This window comes from Episyrphus balteatus, chromosome 3 (genome assembly GCF_945859705.1).
Source record: "Episyrphus balteatus chromosome 3, idEpiBalt1.1, whole genome shotgun sequence".
In the NCBI taxonomy this organism is placed as follows: Eukaryota; Metazoa; Arthropoda; class Insecta; order Diptera; family Syrphidae; genus Episyrphus; species Episyrphus balteatus.
The window spans coordinates 3,279,200-3,301,167 of record NC_079136.1 but is presented as its reverse complement, the minus strand read 5'-3'; the positions used below and the strand labels follow the sequence as shown (position 1 = coordinate 3,301,167).

The following is a 21,968-nucleotide window of genomic DNA, read 5'->3' as shown; positions in this document are numbered from 1 at the left end:
CCCAAATCATTAAAAGGGAAGAGCGGGTCACTGAAGATTTCTTTTTTTTTTTAAAGCAACAAAAAAGTAATTAAATTCAATATGAACTGTTTTATTTCTTTATTATGTACCTTTGATCAACGAAACGTTTATGCCAAGTTGTATCACTTTTTCAATGGTGCTGATACTTCAAAAGAATATTTAAAAAAAAAACATTAGATAGAGTTTTTAGAATTTTTCTATAGACTTCAGGATGTGATAGGTACATTAGGGTGGGTCAAAAAAAAAAATCGAAATTCGTTTTTTTGATTTGGTACTTCGAAAACTCGATTGCTACACACCTCTAGAATATACTCACCAAATATGAGCTCTTTATCTTAATGGGAAGGTCCTCCGCTTTTCAATTTTCCATTTTTCTACTTCTACTTCTACTAAAAAAAAAAATAATTTTTTTATTAATTGACTTTTTAGCCAATTTTTTTACATATTCTTGTAGAAAAACTATTGAAATCAGTGGGCATTGGTTTGGATTCGAATATCTTCTAAACGGTCAATGCAACAAATTTGATGCCAAGGACTTTTTTGCAGAACATTTAAGCCCTTACAACAATCCATCTTACTAATTTAATAATAATGACTTTTCAGTGAAGTAGAAAATTTTGAAAAGTAAAAAAATGATTTAAATTTTTGTTTAACTTTGACCTCCAATATCTTTCAAATGGTTAGATTAATAAAAAATGTTAATAAGACCTTTTTTGTGGAGCAATCTGTTTCCTACAAGAATATGTCATGCGCGTTTTATTATTATAATTTTTCAATTTGTTACAAAATTAAGAACAAAAAAACGAATTTTTAAAGATTTTCTCGATTTTTGGACCTCAAATATCTACTAAACGGTTAGATAATTCAAAAAAGTGTATTTAACCTTTTTGTAGAGCGTTAAATTTTCTACAAGTATATGAAAAAAAAAATTGGCTAAAAATTCAATTAATAAAAAAAATATTTTTTTTTTTTAGTAGAAGCTTGATGTAAAAATGGAAAATTGAAAAGCGGAGGACCTTCCCATTAAGATAAAGAGCTCATATTTGGTGAGTATATTCTAGAGGTGTCTAGCAATCGAGTTTTCGAGGTACCAAATCAAAAAAACGAATTTCGATTTTTTTGACCCACCATAAGGTACATACATGTTTTTTTTTTTCAAAAATTAATTTTATAGTTAAATTAATCAGACTCGGAAAATAATTTTTTTTATTACATTTTTTTTCAACTCTCGTGGTCAAAATTAAATTGGATAGAGCTACGAGAAATTCTTCAAAAAATCAATAATCAACCCATTTAATGTTACGTTTAAGCAACTTTACGAGGAAAAAATAATTCAAAACTAAAATTTGCTATTTTGTATCAGATTTTAACAACTTCGTGGCATTTTTCTTTTAAAAAATAAGTTATCAACTATAAATTCTTTGCGTTAATTAATCTAGGTATGCATGTACTAAGTTTTTTTTTTTGCACCTAAAAACCCACATGTGCGCTTAAAATATGGCGGTCTCTAACAAATGCACTTCAGGTGTTAATCCTTATTTACTGCAAACATTTGTCATTTTTTGAAAAATCTCCAACATGAAATAAGCCTTTTTCAAAATAAAATATTTATTTACTTTTCTTCAAAAGATAAAAGAAAAACACATTGCCAATATGATATCTAACCACCATACATAGTTTTCAAAAACAAAAAAAAAAAAATTATCTCAAAAAATGAACAAACCCCTTACCAAAGTGTGGTTTTTCAGCAGGTTTCCCATTTGACTCAAAGAAACAAACAAAAAAAAACCGCTTGTAAAATACTAAGCATTTTCTATCCAACTGCGTTATAAATTGCACTAGTCCTTGTCCTCTATATGACATTTTTGTGAGTTTTTATTGATTTATGTCCTTCAAAAAAGTATTTTGTTTGGCACAAAAAGTCAAAAGGATACCGCGCGCTGCATTTACTGTCAACACTCTTGTCGCATTTGAGAGGAGATGTGTGAAGAGCATTGCGATGTTCTTTTGTTGCAATCTTTCGCAAACAGATAGGCACACAGGTTATAATATTATTTGTTTGTTGATTTTGAGGACATCATTCACATATTGGCCCAAGCGGCAATCATCAAAAAAATGTGTTACACCGATGCGTTCGTCCTTTAAGGGTTTTCCACTTGGGACACGGGGTTTTTTGTTGGCTCTTCTACAACACTTCGTTGTATGATAAAGTCGTCCTCCTGTTGTCACATGGTTTTTATTGGCAAATTTTCTTTAGCCACTATCCAAGAGTTGGTACTTTTTAAGATGGAACATGCCTTTGATCGTGCGTCTTGAAACAACATTGCCGACAGTTATTTGGTACCTGTTATCGATTTGATTTGAAAGCGTCAGTATGTCTGGCATTGTGAGACGAGTGGGTTTTTTCCTCAGAATTTGCAATACAATCAGTGGTCTATTCATTTGGAGTACTGATTCAGATGAGAACAAGTAGAATTGTGGGAACTGCATTGATTAATATTGCTAATCAATAAATTGAGTTCTGCTTTGTTGCTTTACAAAAAAAAAAAATGTTCTTAAACCTAAATATGATGTTTTTGTATGTTTCTGATGGGAAAAAATGTGTTTTGTATAAAAAGAATTAAGATTAATTGAGTTATTAGGCCAAGAAATCCCATAGTAGACCCACTTTAGGTGGAAAAAACATTGTCTAGAGTAGGATTCGTAAGTTTAAGCGATCAAGCAATACTACTACTGTCCCACAAGACTTTAAATCCACTTGTGATATAGTTAAACTATTGTGAGATATGTTTATAAATATGAAACTGAATTGTATCTTTGAAGCTTTTAATTGAATATAGTAACATGAATCTACTATCAACAAACCCAGCCACTTAAACTGAAATGTGTGAAATTAATAAATAAATTTTATTGAATTGTGTTCCGATAAGAAGATTTCTGAGCGAAATTTCGTTGATATTTGTAGCATATAATATGATAATTATTATGATATGACATCATGTTGTGAACTTTAATAAAAACGGGCGTTTTTCTGTCAGTTTGCATTCTTATTATGATCAAGTTGAAAGTGTAGATTTTGTCTTCCGGATATTTGTTAACTTTCTGTCTCTAAAATTACGAGAAATATTTAAAACATTTTATTTGATAAAGTGAGTAACTCTATTTTTTTTTTTATTAATTTTTTACATTTATGTTAAATGTTTAATACATGGTGTCATAATAATCCTAATAGCAAAACGCTAGTCAATCTTAAAAGTGTGTAGCTAAAATTTTTTAAAATTAATAAGTTCTACATATTTCACTTGACACATTGAGAATTCCCTTCAACTTACTATAAAACTAACCAGTGCTCTAGCCTTATTACACGTGACGTGGCCATTAATGACAGCGTTATTGAAATCTTGTGCATAATATAATTTGAGATAATTACTTTTTGTGGTAGAAAACATATAGCGACCTTTCGCGCCAATTCATAGGAACCGCTAAAAATTCTTAATAAAAAAACGTTTACATACTAATTGTTTTATTTTTCTAATACAGAAAACTAATAAGATACATTTAGTTTGTATCTTGTATCTCGTCTACAGTAAGGTTAAGAACAAAAGGTAATAGAGTTTTTTGTAAACTCTGTTGTCGCTTACTAATAAAATGCCGAAACAATTTTCGGAAAATTCGCCGATAACTTTTCTTAAAATGATATCGTACAATTCGAACAATTACACCGGCACACAAAAACTAGAAAGTGGCATATACAACGAACTAGGCCCACTTAGAGTTATGTTTTTAAATGCGCTGGATCCGGGGTTCGTTTGAACCGTAAAAGTTTTGAGTGAAGTGCAAATAACCAAAAGGAAATTGATTTTTTAGTATGCCTTGTTATCCCTCGTCAACAGCAACGACTTTAAGCAATTTTTCAAATGGACGTATTTTTTTATTGGCAAACGGTCGAAAATAGTTGATCAAAAAAAAGTCTCGGTCAATTTAGACATCATTCCCAGCAAGCTGAATTGGTAGGATTGTCGGAAACACCATCATAAATTAAATCTAAAAAGTCCTCATCGATCCGAGGTCTGGAAAAAAATTTACTTGGGGTCAAAGGTCACAAAAACTGGTTTTTCAAGATTTTTAGCAAAACGGTAGGTCTTATCAAAAAATTTTCAATTCATGAATTGTAGACCAGATTATTATATATAAAAAGTGTCATGACACTTTTTTTTCCTAAGACCCACCGTTTCTTTGGTATAACGGTTCAAAAAGTTGAAGTTGGGTTGTAATCGTCATAATGAGGCCTATTCTGAAAAAAACTCATTACTAAAAAGCTCCTGAAATTTCATTATTTTTTAGCTTGAATTTCGGTCTTCAATGGTAATTTTCACCATTTTTCCGATTAGGGCCCTTCTCCCTAAACCATATCCCTGGGAATTTTTGTTTAGAATATGTCTGAATATATAAAGGGTGTCCAATAGAGAATGGACAACCCTAAAACGGCTGATAGCTACACTTATGACTGTTCTAAAAACAGATAGAAAAAAGTTCCATTGCAACCAGTTCATAAAATATTGGTTTTTTTTCGTTCAGTGTATTTAAAATTTTATCATCTTATGTTTTCGTTCACTACAACGACGAATGAATGAATTTTATTTATTTATTTTTTTTATCATTTTCTACAATAATTGTATGATTACATAAACGCTTTAAAAATTCCATAGCTATTGCACATTTTCCTAAAAAAAAAATTTGAAATCTGTTTTTTGATGCAAAATGTAAAAAAAGTATTTTATGAAAAATTTTAAACACCTGTGGTATAAAATAAATCTATAGAAACCTAAGTGGCCAACTTTCTTAAAAATATTCTCGTCTAAATTCTGGAATTTACCGTTTTGCTGAAAATGATGGTGTTTCCAACAATCCTACCAATTTTCTGCTAGCTGGAAATTAATGTAACCTCACCCCCTTATTTATGTCTAATTTGAGACTATTAGGCGAAATTCTTTATTTCGATACCTTCCCGTAAGAATGTATTAAGCGACATTTCTCAAATTGTTCAGGAAACGCAAAAAACAAAATTATTCTGTGAGGAAATGTATGGGTAGTAGTAGTATATTTTCACATCAAAAAGTCATTTTCGAAAAAAATGTCGCTTAATACATTCTTACGGAAAGGTATCGATTTATACTATCTAGTTTTAAAGTTTTACTTAAATGTCTTACAATTAGATTATATTAAAGCCTTTTGTTGACTCGTAACAAGATTCAATCGATGATTTCTATGATAAGGGTGAATAATAATTATTATAAAAGTTACTTTGTGTCAGTTTCTTAAAAAAAAAAAACAACTCCTTCAAAAGAAGCCATGTTTTGAAATGATCAGTTTACAAATTACAAATCTCAGTGTCGAAAGGGATAAATGCAATATATAGACACAAAACAAAAAAAAAAAAACAAGAACAATCTGTTTTGCTCTAATCTAATAGTAAGACATTTGAAAGAGCAAACCGACATGTCAACGTTTTATAACAAAAGACCCATATCATAAATAACAATAATTTCCACCCTTCTTCACCTTTTGTTTGCCAATTCTGCGGAAGTATAAGGCGATACAAGCCACTTGGGTTGAAAAATAAAATATAAAAAAAATAAAAATAAGGGTGTAACGATACCCTCGAATGTTGCTGACGAACGGACGCTGCGCCTATTATCTTCCAGCCAAAGGAATACGCAATGAATAGCATTTTCCTCTCCTCGCAGTTTGAAGTCGCAGAGTCAACTTTTGTATATAAATAAAATATAATAATGCTTTCACATAGACGACGATATTGTTATCATTTTATATAAAATAAAATAGTATACCACATAGACAAGAACGAAAAACCAAGGACATCTGGATAATGTCTATTGTGGTTTGCACTTTTTGACACCTTTGCGATCAGGACGGATCCTTAAACGTAGCTACATTACTTTATATGAATGCACTTTTGTTGCGTCACATTGAGAGCTATTAATTAGGGATATCATTTCGTTTTGGAGTGGTTTTTATTGACAACCATAATAATGGAAGAAAAACATTTCAGTTTAGAGAACAATGCTTGAAAAGAATTTGTAAGGAATTTAGTTTTATTGTGGTCGCTGTTTGAAATAGATATCTTTTGCGGTAAGAAAGAAGGTTCTATAGAAAAATGTCTTTGGTTTGTTCGAAATAATGTTGCATGCAATGAAGAAGCGAAAAAAATCGATTTGGGCTTTAACGAGCGTTGCGAATTTTCTCAACTTGATTTTCATTCACAATCATAATCGTTATAGTACCTATTTAAGTCTTATTTAATTTAATTTTAGATTTGAAATTGTAGGAATCATATTTGGTGATTAAACAGCACAATAGAAAGGATTTTTTGAATTGAATTTGGAATGGATAAAATGAAATTATGAATCATATTCGCAAGTTTGAAAGTAAGATTTCTTAAAGTCTGTTTATTCTTGCTTTCTATCCTAAATGCAACGTTACTACCAAATTTCCTAAGGGTGGCTCATCAGTTTTTTTTTTTTCAATCAAAACAACACTATTTTAACCATAGAATTTTTATAGAGACTTTTGATTATTGCTTAGAATCTTAAATGTAACATAATTGCTGAATTTCAATTGGGAGTGCCATTAATATACTTGATTTTTTCAATATAACCACACTTTTTAACAAAATAATGTTTATCGAATGATTTTATTCGTAATTTTCAAGTAAAAAAAATCGACTTATCGCGGATTTTCCTTTTTCCCAAACTGCAAAATTAATTTATCCTGGTTCAATGACTGAAACATCTATTAAAAATGTTCTCATATTTTACATTTAATATCTATGTGTAAACTAAAAACTAAATGGAAAAACCACCAATCAATTCTCCGCCCAGCTTTACTTGAAATAAAAGAGCTGAACAGCGAACTTTTTTTTTTTTTTGAACTCAACGTTTATTTTTCTGTAATTGTAGCTTGGTCTCTTGCTAGTATTCTGTACAGATGGCATATTTTATTGAATAATCTCAAAAAAAAATTGAAGAAATTTTGTTTAGATAAGATTAGTTTTCAGCACATCCAGTAATTTTAGACAATATTTGGAAGGTGCTTAACTTTGATTTGATATAAAAAAATTCCTCAAACACGACTTGAAAATACTCGCTTTAATCGCTTCTTACCTAAAATCAGGCTGCATTATGGAAAGAATATTGTATTCCTTTATTTTTACACAAACGTCGTATTTTAAGTTTATGAGATGTATAATGCACTTAGCCACGCCAATCATGCCAGGATGCGGACGGGAATGTTGAAATGTGCCGTTTTTGCTGGGGACTTCATATTATCATATGATTATAATTTATAACTTAACTAGCTAACCCCCACCCGCTTCGCTGAGTGCACATTTAAAAAAAAATAGAAACTGTTTGAAAATAAATTAAAACCGAAAAAAAAACTGGTTTTATTGTAATGAACATTAACAAATTTATTGTAATTTAAGCAGTTATTGGACATTGTTAATGGAATAATGGCACTTGATTCTGAAGGCCGAATTACACTTCAAAACAATTTATAAGTGTATTTCCAAGTATTAAAACAAATTACAAAAATCATGCTTGGCTGAGTGAACGTGCAATAATGGCTGGTACAAATAAAAATGTTTCTGAAATCAATGCAACAATTTTAAACCAATTTTAAACAATTGACCCTATCACAAAAATGAATGCAATGTATCAAATTACCAAACGGAGTTTTTGAATTTATTGGGTATACCAGGACTGCCTCAACATCATTTAGAGCGGAAAGAAGTAGCGCCCATTATTATGCTTCGGAACATACAGCCACCTAAACTTTGCAATGTACAAAGAAGAAGTTAATGGCAAATCTAATTGAAGCTACCATTTTTTGTGAAAAACTCAAAGGCGAAGATGTGTTGATTCGTCAAGGTCCAATGATTCTGTCAGATTTCCCATTTGAATTCAAGCGTCTTCAAAAAAAATTGGTATGCCATTTTGTAGAAGTCACTCATTAACATCTAAAACCAAAATTACAAAAAAATCCAATGTCACGTTTTTTAAAATTTGATTAGGTATTAAAAAAAAAAAAATTTCAAAATTTTTTTAAAAATCCAAAAATAATTTTTTTTTGAAAATTTTATTTTTGACTTATATTAAAATTATATAAATGCTTTTTTAGAAAAAGTTTCGTCTAAATCGAATAAGTAGTTTCGGAGTAAATTGGATTTAAAAAAAAAACGGTTCTATGGCAGGTACCGTTAATAATGATTTTCAAAATACAATTTTTTTATTGAAAGATAGACCTTTTTGTAAAACTTTTATTTGAATTTTTTTGACAAAATCGTTGGAGCCGTTTTGGAGATATTTCAATTTTACTAAAATCGGTATATGACAAGTACCTTTTTTTTTTGGCCCAAAAAAATTAATTCCCAAAACCCCTCTGGAGAGTCGCCAAATAACGCTACATACCAAGTTTGACATAAATCGGTTCATCCGTTTAGGCTGTAGCTTCGTTTACAGACAGACAGACAGACGGACTTCCGGGACCCACTTTTTTGGCATTCTCTATCATCGTAATGTCAGGGGGAAAAATGTTATCTCAGCTTTTTTTTGTACGAATGCAAAACTTGATATACATAATAGTACCTTTATCGCAACTAAAAATAAAATTTTTTGGTGAATGCTGTCGAAATGTCTTAAATTTTTTTTTGTCCTATTTACCTGCGCGTGAATTCCATAGGAAACGTCTTTTTGAGCTTTTCCCTTTTTGTACGTTATTTTGTATCAGAAAGTATGAATTCTTTGACTTTTTTAAGACTATAAACAATAATAATTATTATTTTGAAAGCCTGTCTTAATATATTTTTTTTTACAAATTAAGCTAAGTTAAACTTTTTAATAAGCTAGAGTGTTTCTTCACTCGTACAAATTGACAGATATGTAAAGATGGGAGAAAAGGTATTATTTTTTTTGATACAAACCATCTACATATTAATACCTTTCAAACAAAACAAAAATTACCAAAATCGGACCAGCCAAACGCGAGTTTATCGGCCACACACACTTAACGAACTCTCATTTAAATATAAGATTTGATTTTTACAATATATATTGCATTTAAAAAATCAAAAACCGAATTTTGCGAACTTTGTCGCCCTCTATCTACTAAAGCAGTAACTACCGAGCTTCAAACTCAGACATAAAATACGTGCAAAAATTTAAGTGAAATATTTTTGCTCGCGCACTTTTAAATAAAAATTCATACTTTTATAATCTTGCTAAGACTTCCTAACTAAAGAAATTGAATCATTAATTGATTGTACTCTTTATATTAAAAACAAAAAAAAAATTACCACATCAAATTAAGCAAACAAAATAAAAACAACTTATTTCAAATTAAATTTCAAAGTATTTTTTAAAAGCTTTTGATATAAATTATAGAAACCTGATAGAATTGACAATTTTCTATTGTAAATAAATCTCGCAACATGAAAGTAAAATGAAACATACCTTTTTTAGCATACCTCATAATTCTAAACGTCATAATACAATTTGACAAAAAAAAAAAAAACAGTCACGTACAAGACTTGCTCTTTCTGTCAAAATTGACAAATCGAATCAAGTGCACTTTAGATCTAACGATAAAAGCTCTTTTGTATAGAGTTAAGTACAAATCTCTTTTAGTTACTTTTTCTTCTTTGGAAAATTGAAACATCCTGAAAGGAAACAAATACTCAAACACCCCCCCAAATGAATGAGTGCCAAGAAGCATGTATGGGGTTAAAGCCTTTTTTTGTACACAAAAGCTTTATACTCACTTGGCTTTGGCATTTAAAAAAGTAAATTAAATAAAATTTTCTCTTCCGAAATATTGATGTGTATGAGTTTGTGTGTGTGGGAGTATGTTGTGTACGCATGCACGTGAGAGGGTAGAAAACTTATCAAAGTGGAAATCCACTCTGTATCACCTTTGGTGTGATACTTTACAAGGGATCGGACTCGTTAAAAAAGTAGTAGATTTTGTGTATACTATTTTGAATGTTACATAATATGTATTTATTTCTTTTGTTTTGTCTCAAAAATTTAACATGCAGCCCAATTTATGTAGTCCTTTTTTTGGAACGACAAAAAAAAAAGACTCGCAATTGGTGAGTGAGATGGCGCTTCAGTAAAACATAAATGAAGGGCCCAGGGGAAAAATGGCACATGAGGTCTTTTAGTACTTACTGAGCACTATCTGATGGCATACTTACAAAACAAATTTAAGCCTTGCTATAAAAATAAATAAACTGTGTTCTTTTAGTACTAAGTTGTATAGAGAACAAAATTTTAAAATGCGTTTTTCTCGAAATGAGTTGGAACTAGTGCTGTTCTTCCCCTGTTCTTCATTTTCATCTTAATTTAGGGTGTAAGTCATCTTAGCAAAAACCAGAAATCCACTTATTTTAAGATGGGATCCTCTTAATTTTATGTGTGCTGTGCTTATCAGCATTTCAAACATTTTTTCAGGAAACGAAAACAAGTATTATTTAGCTATTTATTTGAGTATTTTATTGACCGAAAAGTTTTCGAAATATTTCTTGTTTTCTTCTACATAAGAGCAAAAAGACACTGTAAAAGTAGGTGCAGGGAACTAAGTCCACTGAAAGACTTCGTTCTCATTGAGTGGGAACGAAATCCACTTTAGTGAAGTGGTTTTCTTTCCCATTCAAGGTGGGATTGAATTCCACTCTCTAATGGGAACCTAGTACACACTCAAAAAAATTAAAAGAGAATTTATTTCCAACAACGATTTAATAACGAAAAACGAAAGTAATTAAATAAGCGTGATTGTTCGTAAAAGTACTTTTTAGTAAAAAAAAAACGCGCAAGGGCATGAGTCCCGATTTTTCGGAATTTATGTCCCACTTTACTAGAATCCAATTCAGGATTTAGGTATGTCCCTCAATACTGAGACATAAGTCCCAAAAAAACAATTTCGGCACTCATTTCCCACATGCACTTTTTTTTTTATTTTTGCGTATAAGTACCTGATAGTAGAACTGAAATAGTAGAACCGGTCTTGATTTATTTTTGTCGGTAGTACCTATTCCAATGCAAAGCACAATTACAAAGTGTTGAAAAACAAAAAAGAAGTTGGTAAACTTAATGGTTAGTCGAAATAGCACCGTGACAAAATAAGATCATGGAAAGTGAAAGTCTTTTCGAAAATATTTTTGATATGTATTCTTTTTGAGTTAATAACAAGGTGAAGTGGAAAAACTTTTGCTCACATGAGAATCTTTTTAATTTGTACAACCCAAACGCGAAGCGGAAAAAAATTTCACACCTCAAAATTGATTCTCCCCTGGGCAAAATTTTTTTCCGCTTCGCGTTTGGGTTGTACAAATTAAATAGATTCTCATGTTAGCAAATGTTTTTCCGCTTCGCGTTTGCCAAATTATAACACTTCACTAACATACAAACATTTGCGTCTGCCTGGCGATCTAACATTACCTAAACAGAGGAACGAACTAGCGTTAGCGGCCATTGTTGGCGTCTTTTTAACTAACTGAAACCTTGCCTGGGTCGCTTCATGGGTTCTCAGTATTTTCAATCCCTTTTAGGGTTCTCTGTCCCGCTCACGTAACTTCGTTGCTCCGCTAAGGGTATGTAAAGTCGCCAGCCAATAACAACACTTTTGTAACTAAACTGTGCCTTGTCCCGTGGATGTTAATTCCAAATTAAATGGAACTAACATCCAATTGGGTTAGTTCCGTGGGTGTTACACTCTTTTCAGTTTCTTGAAAACTGGATCTCGAAATGAAAAAGTCAAATTAAAAACTCGCGACTCTTTTTCTTCTTATTTTACTTCTTCTTGGTGAAATGGGAACTAAGTTAACATTCAGAAGGAACGAAAATCACACGTTTTTTTTGGAATTAGATTCCCATTTAGCATGGGAACTTACTCCACTTTACTAAAGTGGGTTTCGTTCCCAGTGAGTGGGAACTAACTACCTCAGTGGACTTAGTTCCCGTGGACTTAGTTTCCCGCGCCGTAAAAGTATGGCACTTTGCTCAAAGTATAAGTTTCCATCCAAAAGGTATGTTCGAAATTATTATCGGTAAGTACATTTTTAACCGACTTCCAAAAAGGATGAGGTTCTCAACTCACCTATATTTTGTATTTTATTTATGTTTATTACCTCAGAAGTTTCGACTGGGTAAACCGATTTTGATGGATCCTTTCGTAACAGGATGCTTCCACTTTGATCCCATTTTTAATTTGGTCCAGTTCTGACTATGGCATTCATGAGACAACCATAATGTAGGTTTCGATTAATGTAATGGGTTTTGGTGATAATTTGATTTTGTACTCTTTGTTTTTGTCATTACAAAGTAGGTAACTTGAATTCATGTCTCACAAAAATATTTTTACATGTTTTAAATACATGTAAAAATATTTTTGTTTTAATTTTATGAACCTACAACTCCCGCTATGACTTTGAAAGTCGTGGCTTCTAATTTTTTTAAGACATTTCTATTTCAGGGAAGCCAATCTTGAGATACAGCATTGAAAAATACCCTAGATCGATATACTAGACCTAGATCATGTGCCATCTTGTATGTTTTAATTTAAATTTAATTTTAAATTTTATAAGAAAATCGTTTTATTTTTAGACTTCAAAACATGTTAACTTATGCGAAGACATTTTAATTAAAAGTAGATTTCTATTTAAGACAAAGTGTAATGCACCTAAATTCACGTTTTCTGATTGAATTTACTGAAATCACTTTTGTTTTGAGGTGGGATCTTATACAGATAAAATGTCCAAAAATTTTATATTACACGTCTTTAGATAAATTTTACCTGTAACTCGTTTCCTTTTCAGACTCCCGAAGCGTAAATTTAATATCAGATTCTTCTATAAAACTAAAACTGATAATTAAGGGACGAAGTTGTTACTTTTTTTGGAACATTTTGTCAATTTTTCTCTTAAAATGTCTTAACAAAAATTGGGCTTTTAACAGTAAGACATATAAGTTTTATGTTTACTATTTTACCTGCTGAAAGGCTCAGTTTTTAAACATAAACATTAATATAAATAATAACACTGTACAAAAAATTTTATACATTTTTAATAAATTTTTTAAGGTTCAAGTTGCAACGAACTTACTATAATTTTCAAAAACTTTCCATCGGTCGTTGTTGCACTCAACTTAACAATCGATCTGGCAGAAAAAAAAAGTTAAAATTTGTTTTTAAGCTGATTTTCACATAAATTTAAAAGATTACCTTTTTTTAAGTAAATCTTTTAGTACCAATTAATATGGACACAGCATTCATATAAAATCTTTTCATTTGAGTCTATTTTTTTTTTAATACTTATTAAAATAAAAAGAAGTTCGTTTTAAATTAAACAGATTTTAAACGAATTTAAATTAGAAATCGTATTGTATAGCAGATGAGAATTAAGGTAAGCATCATCTTATTTTAAAGAACCTTGTTTTTCTGCGCCTATTCTTCTTTTAATAAAAGAGTTGCATTTAACATTATAGTGTCGCTAAATTTAAAAGACTACCTCCATTTTAGATGATTTTGTTGCTAGTTAGGCCCAATTAATTCACTCTCTTTTATATTTTTATAGTCACCATATTACAGACTAAGAAATTGCATTTTAAATGGCGATTTTCAATTTAATTAAGTGTGAATAAATTGGGACTAAGGGCGGAAATCATAGTCTTCACTCAAGTTGAGAAATATCTTAAGCATTCGCTCAAGCAAATCCTTATTCATAGTCATCACTGGAGTCGAAATTTTTCTCAAGTGAACGTCTGAGGAGACTTTTTTTTGTTGAGGAAACGCTTAAGTATTTTTCAGTCAATTGACATTAAAAAGGAAGTGTCATTGCAAGCGTTTGTTTTTTGTATTTAACATTTAAAATTTGTACTCTCTTGATGAAGGACATTTTAAATAGTTTGCATTTATTTATTTTTAAATATTGTTTCATCGCGACAAATCAAACCGATGGCGAATTATAAAAAAAAATGTTTTTTTGATGACAGTTAATTCAAAACAGGCAAATTTTCGAGTTTGAGAAAAAAATTTCCTCAAAACAAGATTTTTCTTTACTCAAGTGACAGCCCTATTTTCAATTCCCTTGAGGGATTGCTTGAAATATTTCTCAACTTATTGGAGTTGAGAAAATTCTTAACTCGAGTAACGACTATTAATTCCGCTCTAAGTGTAGTACCTACACATACATATAAAAAAAAAACTTTGAATGAAAAATATACAAAAAAAAGTACGTATTCGTCATAGGGAACCGTTTTAACGTGTACTTTTAATTTTCATTTTATTTATTTTAGTATTAAAAAAAAAAAATTTTTAATAAACATTACCGCTTATACATTTTTCTGCGCTTCTCTTCTATCTGAATATTTACAAATAGATCAAGTATATACAAATACATACCTGCTAAAATAAAGAACCGATGAGGCAAATTTAATCGAAATTATCACATTTATCCTAGTGCTCAGTCGAAACTTTAAGATTTTCTTTAATACCAAATCTTAAAATCCGAACCCTACTTGCTTCGGATTATTTCATTAAAGAGAGCCTTGAAGCAACTTGGTGTTTGTGTAACTTCTGGTTCTTTATATTTTTTCTCGCCTCAAACATAAAAAAAATTATCCCCAAGAATAATATGAAAAAAAAAGCTTCTCTATCAAAGAAAAAATTAAGAGTACCAACCATCATCAACCATCCACATCCAACCAACCAACATAAAAAAAAATCAGAGTGTACATTGCGATTGAGTCGTCGAATAAAAATATATTATAACCAAACGAAAATTGACTGAAAAGGTTTTTCCATCATACATTTCTCGTCGGGAGAGAGCTCTGTCTTTTAATTTATAATTGTGTTGTGTGCTGTGACAAAAAAAAAAACCTCTCCTTACATTATATACCATAAATAAAAAAAAGAAGAAAAAAATTCAGTCTTTCATTAAAAAGAGTTAACAAAATATCAATAAGAAAAAACGAAAACTTCCTTAAAAATGAAGCTCCTCTAAGAGTTTCCTAGGTTTTTTTTTCCAACCATCTCCTATTTTTTTAAATTTTCCTCACACAAAACCTCTACCAAAAAAAAATTTTTCTATGGAAAAGTGAAAAGTGCAAAGTGTATCTACTACATTGTGCGTGTTGTCTGTGCGAACAGAAAAAAAAATAAAATTTTCTCCCAAAAAACTTGAGGAACGAAGGAAGAAGTCCTTGTAGCCAAGAAGTCTACAGTAGTTATCTGGCTTGTTATTTTATTTTTTTCTTCTTCTAATTCAACTTCCTAACCGTAAAAATATCAACTAGGAAAAAATGGTAAAAATTTATTTTTTTATTAAATTAAAAAAATTAAATAAAATCCCTTTTTTGTATCCTTGAATTATCTTTTTAAGTCAAGCAATAGTGCATTTTTTTTTTGAAATTTTTCCAAATCCTTCGTCGTTTTGCAGAGTTATTCAATTTTTATTTTTTTTTCCATTTTTCCGGATGATGTAAGGAACGACGAGGACGATGAACAGAAAAGTGATGATGATGATGATAGATAACGGGGGTAATATAGTAGAGTGAAGAGTGGGAGTCAAAAAGGACCAACATCGAAAAGGATCACATTTGGATGGGTGGTCAATTGAAAAAAAAAAAAAAAATGTTATATGACGGATATAAGTTTCTGCCGTTTCTGCTTATAACTGTAAATGTGTGTGAATGTGTGTGGTTTCTATATGTGTGTATGTGTGTGAGTAATAAAATGGTGTGAGATGGGAAAAATCGTAAATCGATATTTTGAGTGAATGAATGGAAAAAGAAGGCGAAGCTGAAAGCATGGCACCAATGATGGGCGGGTAGTCAGTCCGCACGGTATAGTCCATAGAGTTGCCCCCCCCCCCTTTTTTTCGACTACCCCTTTTGTGAAATGGGGAATCGGTCGGTCGGTTGGCACGTAATTTTGTGTAGTAAATGATGGTGAAAAGAGGAAAAGCTGATGAAAATTACCATCGAAGAGCGCGAGGCAAGAGCAAGAGCGAGTGCCAAAGCAAACAACAATAATATTTATTGTTCTCTTCAACAAAAACAGGATTTTCGTCAAAGGGGGGGAAGGGAGGGGTAGGATATTATGAATTGGGGTTGTGGGGGACTCAGAAGAATCTGTATGGTAGCAAAAGATTGCGAGAAAAAACCCATAAGACTACGAGAATATCTCTAAAGTGATTGTGTCGTTGTCGTTTTTCCTCGTCGTCTTCATTTTCATCGTCGTTGGTTGTCGGTGTTTTCAGTTTTCACATAAAAATAGTTTATTCATCCACCACATTTATTATTATTTTTTCTTTTGTTTCTCTCGGGTTGGGGCTTGTAATAATGTGCTCTGTTGTATAGGGGTGTCAAGTTACAACGACAACCACCGCGCTACAGCTCCAGTTTACCCCCTCTATATACCCTACTTTATACCTGATGGGTCTGGGAATGACTTGTGACTGCTGCATCTTGACGAGGTGGTTAATCTAGTCGTCTTAGTTGTTGCGTATTAAGAGGGATTGGATTTGAATATAAAGTTTTTTTTTATTTCTTTTATTGTCGTCGAGTCGTCGTCGCTATAAACTCTTGAAACTTTTTTGAGTTGTTAAAAGGTGTGCTTTTATTTTTATATTATTTTTTTCTCTAAGAGATTATTAAGTGTTTTTTTTTTGTTGTTGTTGTTAATATTATTTGTGTAAAGTAAAGATTGTTGATTAATTTACACCGAGTGGTGTTAGTAATTATACTCAAGTTTTTTTTACTTATAATAAAAATGTAATTCAATCGGTGGTTTAACTTACTGTCTATCTCTATCTGAGTGGAAATGATATGAACTGGGGATATTAGACCACTTTGTAAAATATCAAGTTTAAGATGTGGATCATTGACTTTAGTATACTTAGAGTTCAAAGTATGCTAAGAGATAGATATGATGCAAAAATTTATAGGCTTCCCTTGAATAAATTGGAAACAATATAAAAAAAAAGTGTAGGTATTGAGAGAAAATAAGTGTTATACTGCAATCTGTAAAGATTGAAAAGAAATACCTAATAGATTTCAAATACCTACTTGTCCTGAATATTATAAATGAATAATAGATGAGAAATTCCTTTTTTTATATACGAAAAGGTCACAACAAGTTTTTTTTTTTACTTGGGAGATTATTTTCTCGGGTCAATGTTTTCTATTCTTTTTTTTGTATATATATTTCAAGTTGAAAGTTGTAGGTTTGTATAATAATAAACGTTACGAAATGCAAGTTTCTTATTCTTATCCGAGTGGAAATATAATTGCTGAACTGAACAAAATATCGATTAATTGAGTTACTTGTAGAAGACCTTTAAGATTTTTACTTCCGGTAAATTACAACTACCTCTTGTGGTTTCTTGAGAATGGACGAAAAAAGTAAATACAAAAAAACAAATAAAAGAAAATATTTTCAAGGAGATTTTTGTGTACAGTTTATTAACTGTGATATTATTTAGGCTATTGATTATGTAGTTTAGAAAGGAACTAAGACGTTCACGGGTTTTTATTGCAGGAATCGTTGAATGGGTTATAAAAGAAGATAAAACTGCGGAGTGCTATTAAATGAGAGGGTGGAAACTGATGATAGGGGTGCAAAAGCCCCCTTTTTGGTTTTTTTTTAATATACCTCGTAAACCAAGCAAAATTTTGATATATTGTATATACAACTTTTTGTAGAGAATTAAATTTCCAATTGGAATAATGTTTTTTAAAATTTGAAAAAAAAAAAAATTTCCATACCAAAATAGTCTATCTTTTTTTCGCATTTTTAGTTTTACTCAAGTAAAACAGAAAAATTTGAGGGGAAAGTACGATAACCTAAGTACCAAGAACTGATAATGAGATTTTGTATAGAGGAGTTAAATACAATCATTGTTTACTATGGGAGGGGGGTCAATGTCCCCCCGTTTTGGCGGGAGGGGCAATTTTCTAAAAAAAATACTTAAAATAAAAAAAAAATTATTAAAAAACAAAGTTTTGATTGATACTTTTTTCAAAAGCTAGAATTAAAAAATTAATACTAATTTAAAATGAAGTTATTTTAATCAATTGTTTTTGAAATAAACGAGTGATTCCGATAAAGAAAGTATTTTGTCAATTTTTCAATTTTCTGAAAAAGTAGAAGGCATAGGAACATTATGATTTTTATGATTTGATAAGAAATCAATTAAGGCAGTTTACTTTGTGGATCAATTTCGTATTGAAGTCCACAGTCTTTGTGAAAATTGTACTCAAGTGCTTTTTAAACTTTTTTTTTCACAAGTTTTGACTTTGAAATCGGGTATTTCAAAAACAATTGATTTAGATAACTTTATTTTAAAATTAGTATTAAGTTTATAATTCTAGCTTTTGAAAAAAGTATCAATCAAAACTGTAAGTGTTGCCTTTGTTTTTTAATAATTTTTTTTTTTTATTTTAAGTATTTTTTTTTAGAAAATTCCCCTCCAGCCAAACGGGGGGAGCATTGTGGAGGAAATTTAATCTACTTTCTTCTTCTTCTTTGGAGCAATGTTTATGTCTATCTCAACCCAAAAAAATGTACAACTAAAAAAACAAAAAAAAAATCAAAAAATCGATTTTTTGGATATTTTTTTTATGATTGTTTCGACTATTGTGGTGTGGAAATTTTTTTTTCAATTTTTAAAAAAAACATTATTCCAATAGGAAATTTAATTCTCTACAAAAAGCTTTATTATGCAATATATCAAAATTTTGCTTGGTTTACGAGGTATATTAAAAAAACCAAAAAGGGGGCTTTTGCACCCCTATCATCAGTTTCCACCCTCTCATTTAATAGCACTCCGCGGTTTTATCTTCTTTTATAATCCATTCAACGATTCCTGCAATAAAAACCCGTGAACGTCTTAGTTCCTTATTACCCTGTTTTTTTCGACATAATCAATAGCCTATTAATTTTTATTGCAAACATACTTATTTTTGAATAATTTAATTAATTTTGATAGTGCTGCTATGCTGTTAAATTTAATTATGTATTGATCACATTGATAAACAAAACGTCTTTTTATAGGAATTGGAAAATAAGCTGAAATTAAAAAAATATGATGTCAAGCAAAAAATATAACTTTTGATGGAGTTAACTTTCAGAAGAAAGGATATACATAAAAGCATTATATATTTTAACTAAAATTTTTTAAATAAATAATTAAATAAATTTGTGAATAGTCAAGACGAATTGACTCTCAACTCTCTACCTTTCTTGAGTAGATATAGGTCTTATTAGTTGTACAATTGTGGGTCACCAACACTTTTTTGGCGATTCTGAACGCCATCATAGTGGTGCCCTAGGAGCTAGAAGCCTTTGACAATTTCTCACAACAGGCAGTGTTACCGGCTATTTATCGCCAAACAGGCTCCTTGAACTTTTAACTTGCTCCTTAAAATTTTGATTTTCGATTTATCGGATTTTTGCTATTTTAATTTTGAACTTGGCGATTTAAGGCTCCTTTAAAATCAAAGCATTTTACAACAAAAATCCACCAAAAAGTGAACAGACAACCATACATTTTTCATTCAAAATTTAATTTTACGCCCGTAAATGAGCATGAAAACCAGAATATATCAAAAAAAATGCAAAAATTATTATACTTGAAGTCTGATAAGCAAAAGTTATTTGAAAATTAAAAAAAAAAAATATTTTAAATCTCATGCCTTTGCGTTTTCTCGGACCATTTTTGAAAGCGGCTATTTTTGGCTCCAAGATTTTTCAAAATCGACTCCTTGCCTTGAAAATATTCTGGCAATATTTTTCGCCTGCGTAGATTTGATCATATTTCTAATTATGCTAAAAGTTTAACAGGTTTGTCTCTCAAAGAATTCTTAAATTTTAAAAATTGAATTTTTCTTTTTAATGTGATTATTAGTCAACAGCCTTTTTGTCTGTATGAAAAAAATAAATTTGCTACATCTTCAAGAACAAACAGCATAATTATTCCCTCCTTTAACTACCTTGAAAGCAAGAGATTGTTCTTTTTCCATTCAATTATATTATGGAATTCTTTACCGTACGCTCTTCGACAGTGTAGTACACTTCCTGGGTTTAAAAAAGCGCTTTTTGAATACATCTCAAGTAATAACACTATTTTTTCTTAATATTTAGTATATATTTGTATATGTATATGAATTAAATATAAATTATTCCTATCTTCGTGACCTTTTTTTAATAAATTTAAATTCAATCCTTAGTGGGCTTGAGGTCTTGTTTAATCTTTTGACTATCTTTTACCCTGACGTTTCGACTGTGTTTACAGTCTTCTTCAGGGAGAATATTTTGTCTTTTAATCTTAAGAGTTCAATCTTAAGAAATTCTAACTTTGGTTGGATTTGAAAGGTCTTTTTCAAGACTCCGAATTTTTTTAATTTTTGAAATATTTAAAATTATAACCAATAAAAACAAGGAAAATCCAACCAAAGCTAGAAGTTCTTAAGATTCAACTCTTTAGATTAAAAGACAAAATATTCTCCCTGAAGAAGACAGTCGAAAGCTTGTCTTGGGGAGGGTTATTTGCAGTAAAACTTTAGAATAACAAATTAATTATAATTCTGCCAGTTCTGGACATTCATAGACATCCTTTATTTTCTTAAATCTTATGTTACACATTAGCAATGGGTATATTGATGTAATATACCGTGAGTATATTGATTTCATCCTGCGATATACCTGGGTAACACTCCTACTCATACTTTTGTTCTACCCCTAAATGATCATTTTTCTTCTATCATCCCCAAATAAAATGATTTTCATATTAAAGTTTTACAAAATTTATTTAACTAATTCAAGACATTTTTGTTTTTATTATACTAAACCGTGAAAAAAATACGTTGTCTATATATGTATAAACAAGAGAAAATTATTAAGTCAATGAAATCACAATTGGTTACAGATACAATTTGTAATTAGGAAATATTAGTGCGCGCTAATTATAAAAAAAATAAAATGCACGACTGGGTCGCACGAACTTGCTCTTAGAGTTAAAGTTGCTTAAATTTTTAAGACTTTTTATATATAAATTTGGAAAAAAAGACTATTATATATTTTTCAATAGGTTTTCGGTGTGCTGAATTCGAATCTGAAGTCAGAAATATCCTATCAGCTCTCGTTTTTGTAATATTACCGTTAGAAGATGTAAAAAAAACTACTTTTGAAGATATGCTTTAATGTGAAAACATTTTTTTTTTAAATATAAATTATAACGGTTTCTATAAGAACTATATTCTTTCTTTCAAGATCTTTTTAAACCTTTTCGATATCTTTTTTATTGTTCAAGATATCGTCAGTTTTTTGGCTTATTGTAATGTATCAAACAGATATCACTTTTTCATCTCCTTCTTGATAAAAACACTCTTACTTCATTTTAAGATACATATCTCCGGCAGTAAAAAAGATACTGCAAAGATTTAAACAGGTCTTGAAAGAAGGAAAATAGTTCTTATAGAAACCGTTATGATTTATATTTAAAAAAATTCTTTAAATTAAGGCATAACATTAAAAGTGGTAAAAAACGTTTTTTTTTTGCATTTTCTAACGGTAATATTTCCAAAACGGGAGCTGATAGGATATTTTCAGATTCGAGTTCAACACACCAAAACCTTCAGAAAAGTATATTTTGGTTCATGTGGGGAAGATCTAGTTAACTCCCAAATAAGTCAAAAAACGATTTTTTCGAACTTTCTAACAGCAATATTTCAAAAAACGGGAGCTGATAGGATATTTCTGACTTCAGATTCGAGTTCAGCACATCAAAAACTTAAAGAAAAGTATATCATAGTCTCGGCACAAAAAAAAATTAAATTTTGTAGACCAGCGTAATTTTTTGGAAAAAAAGTTTTAAA

General features: G+C 30.3%; 1 protein-coding gene across 5 annotated transcripts in view; it reads left to right on the top strand.

The window, feature by feature from the left end:
- The window catches only part of LOC129915792 (probable sodium/potassium/calcium exchanger CG1090), a 74,829-nt gene that overhangs the window by 40,505 nt on the left and 12,356 nt on the right, over positions 1 to 21,968 (top strand). The window contains exon 1 of one of the 5 annotated variants that reach the window (XM_055995476.1): positions 3,152 to 3,170. The exons of 3 other annotated variants lie outside the window; for them this stretch is intronic. Coding sequence is in view for 1 of the 2 variants with exons in the window: in XM_055995475.1 (XP_055851450.1) it covers positions 15,393 to 15,395 (3 nt within the window). In the remaining variant the exon portion in view is untranslated. Of the gene's footprint in view, positions 1 to 3,151; positions 3,171 to 14,743; positions 15,396 to 21,968 lie in introns of those variants that run through there. One more of the 5 variants, XM_055995475.1, reaches the window with a different exon arrangement.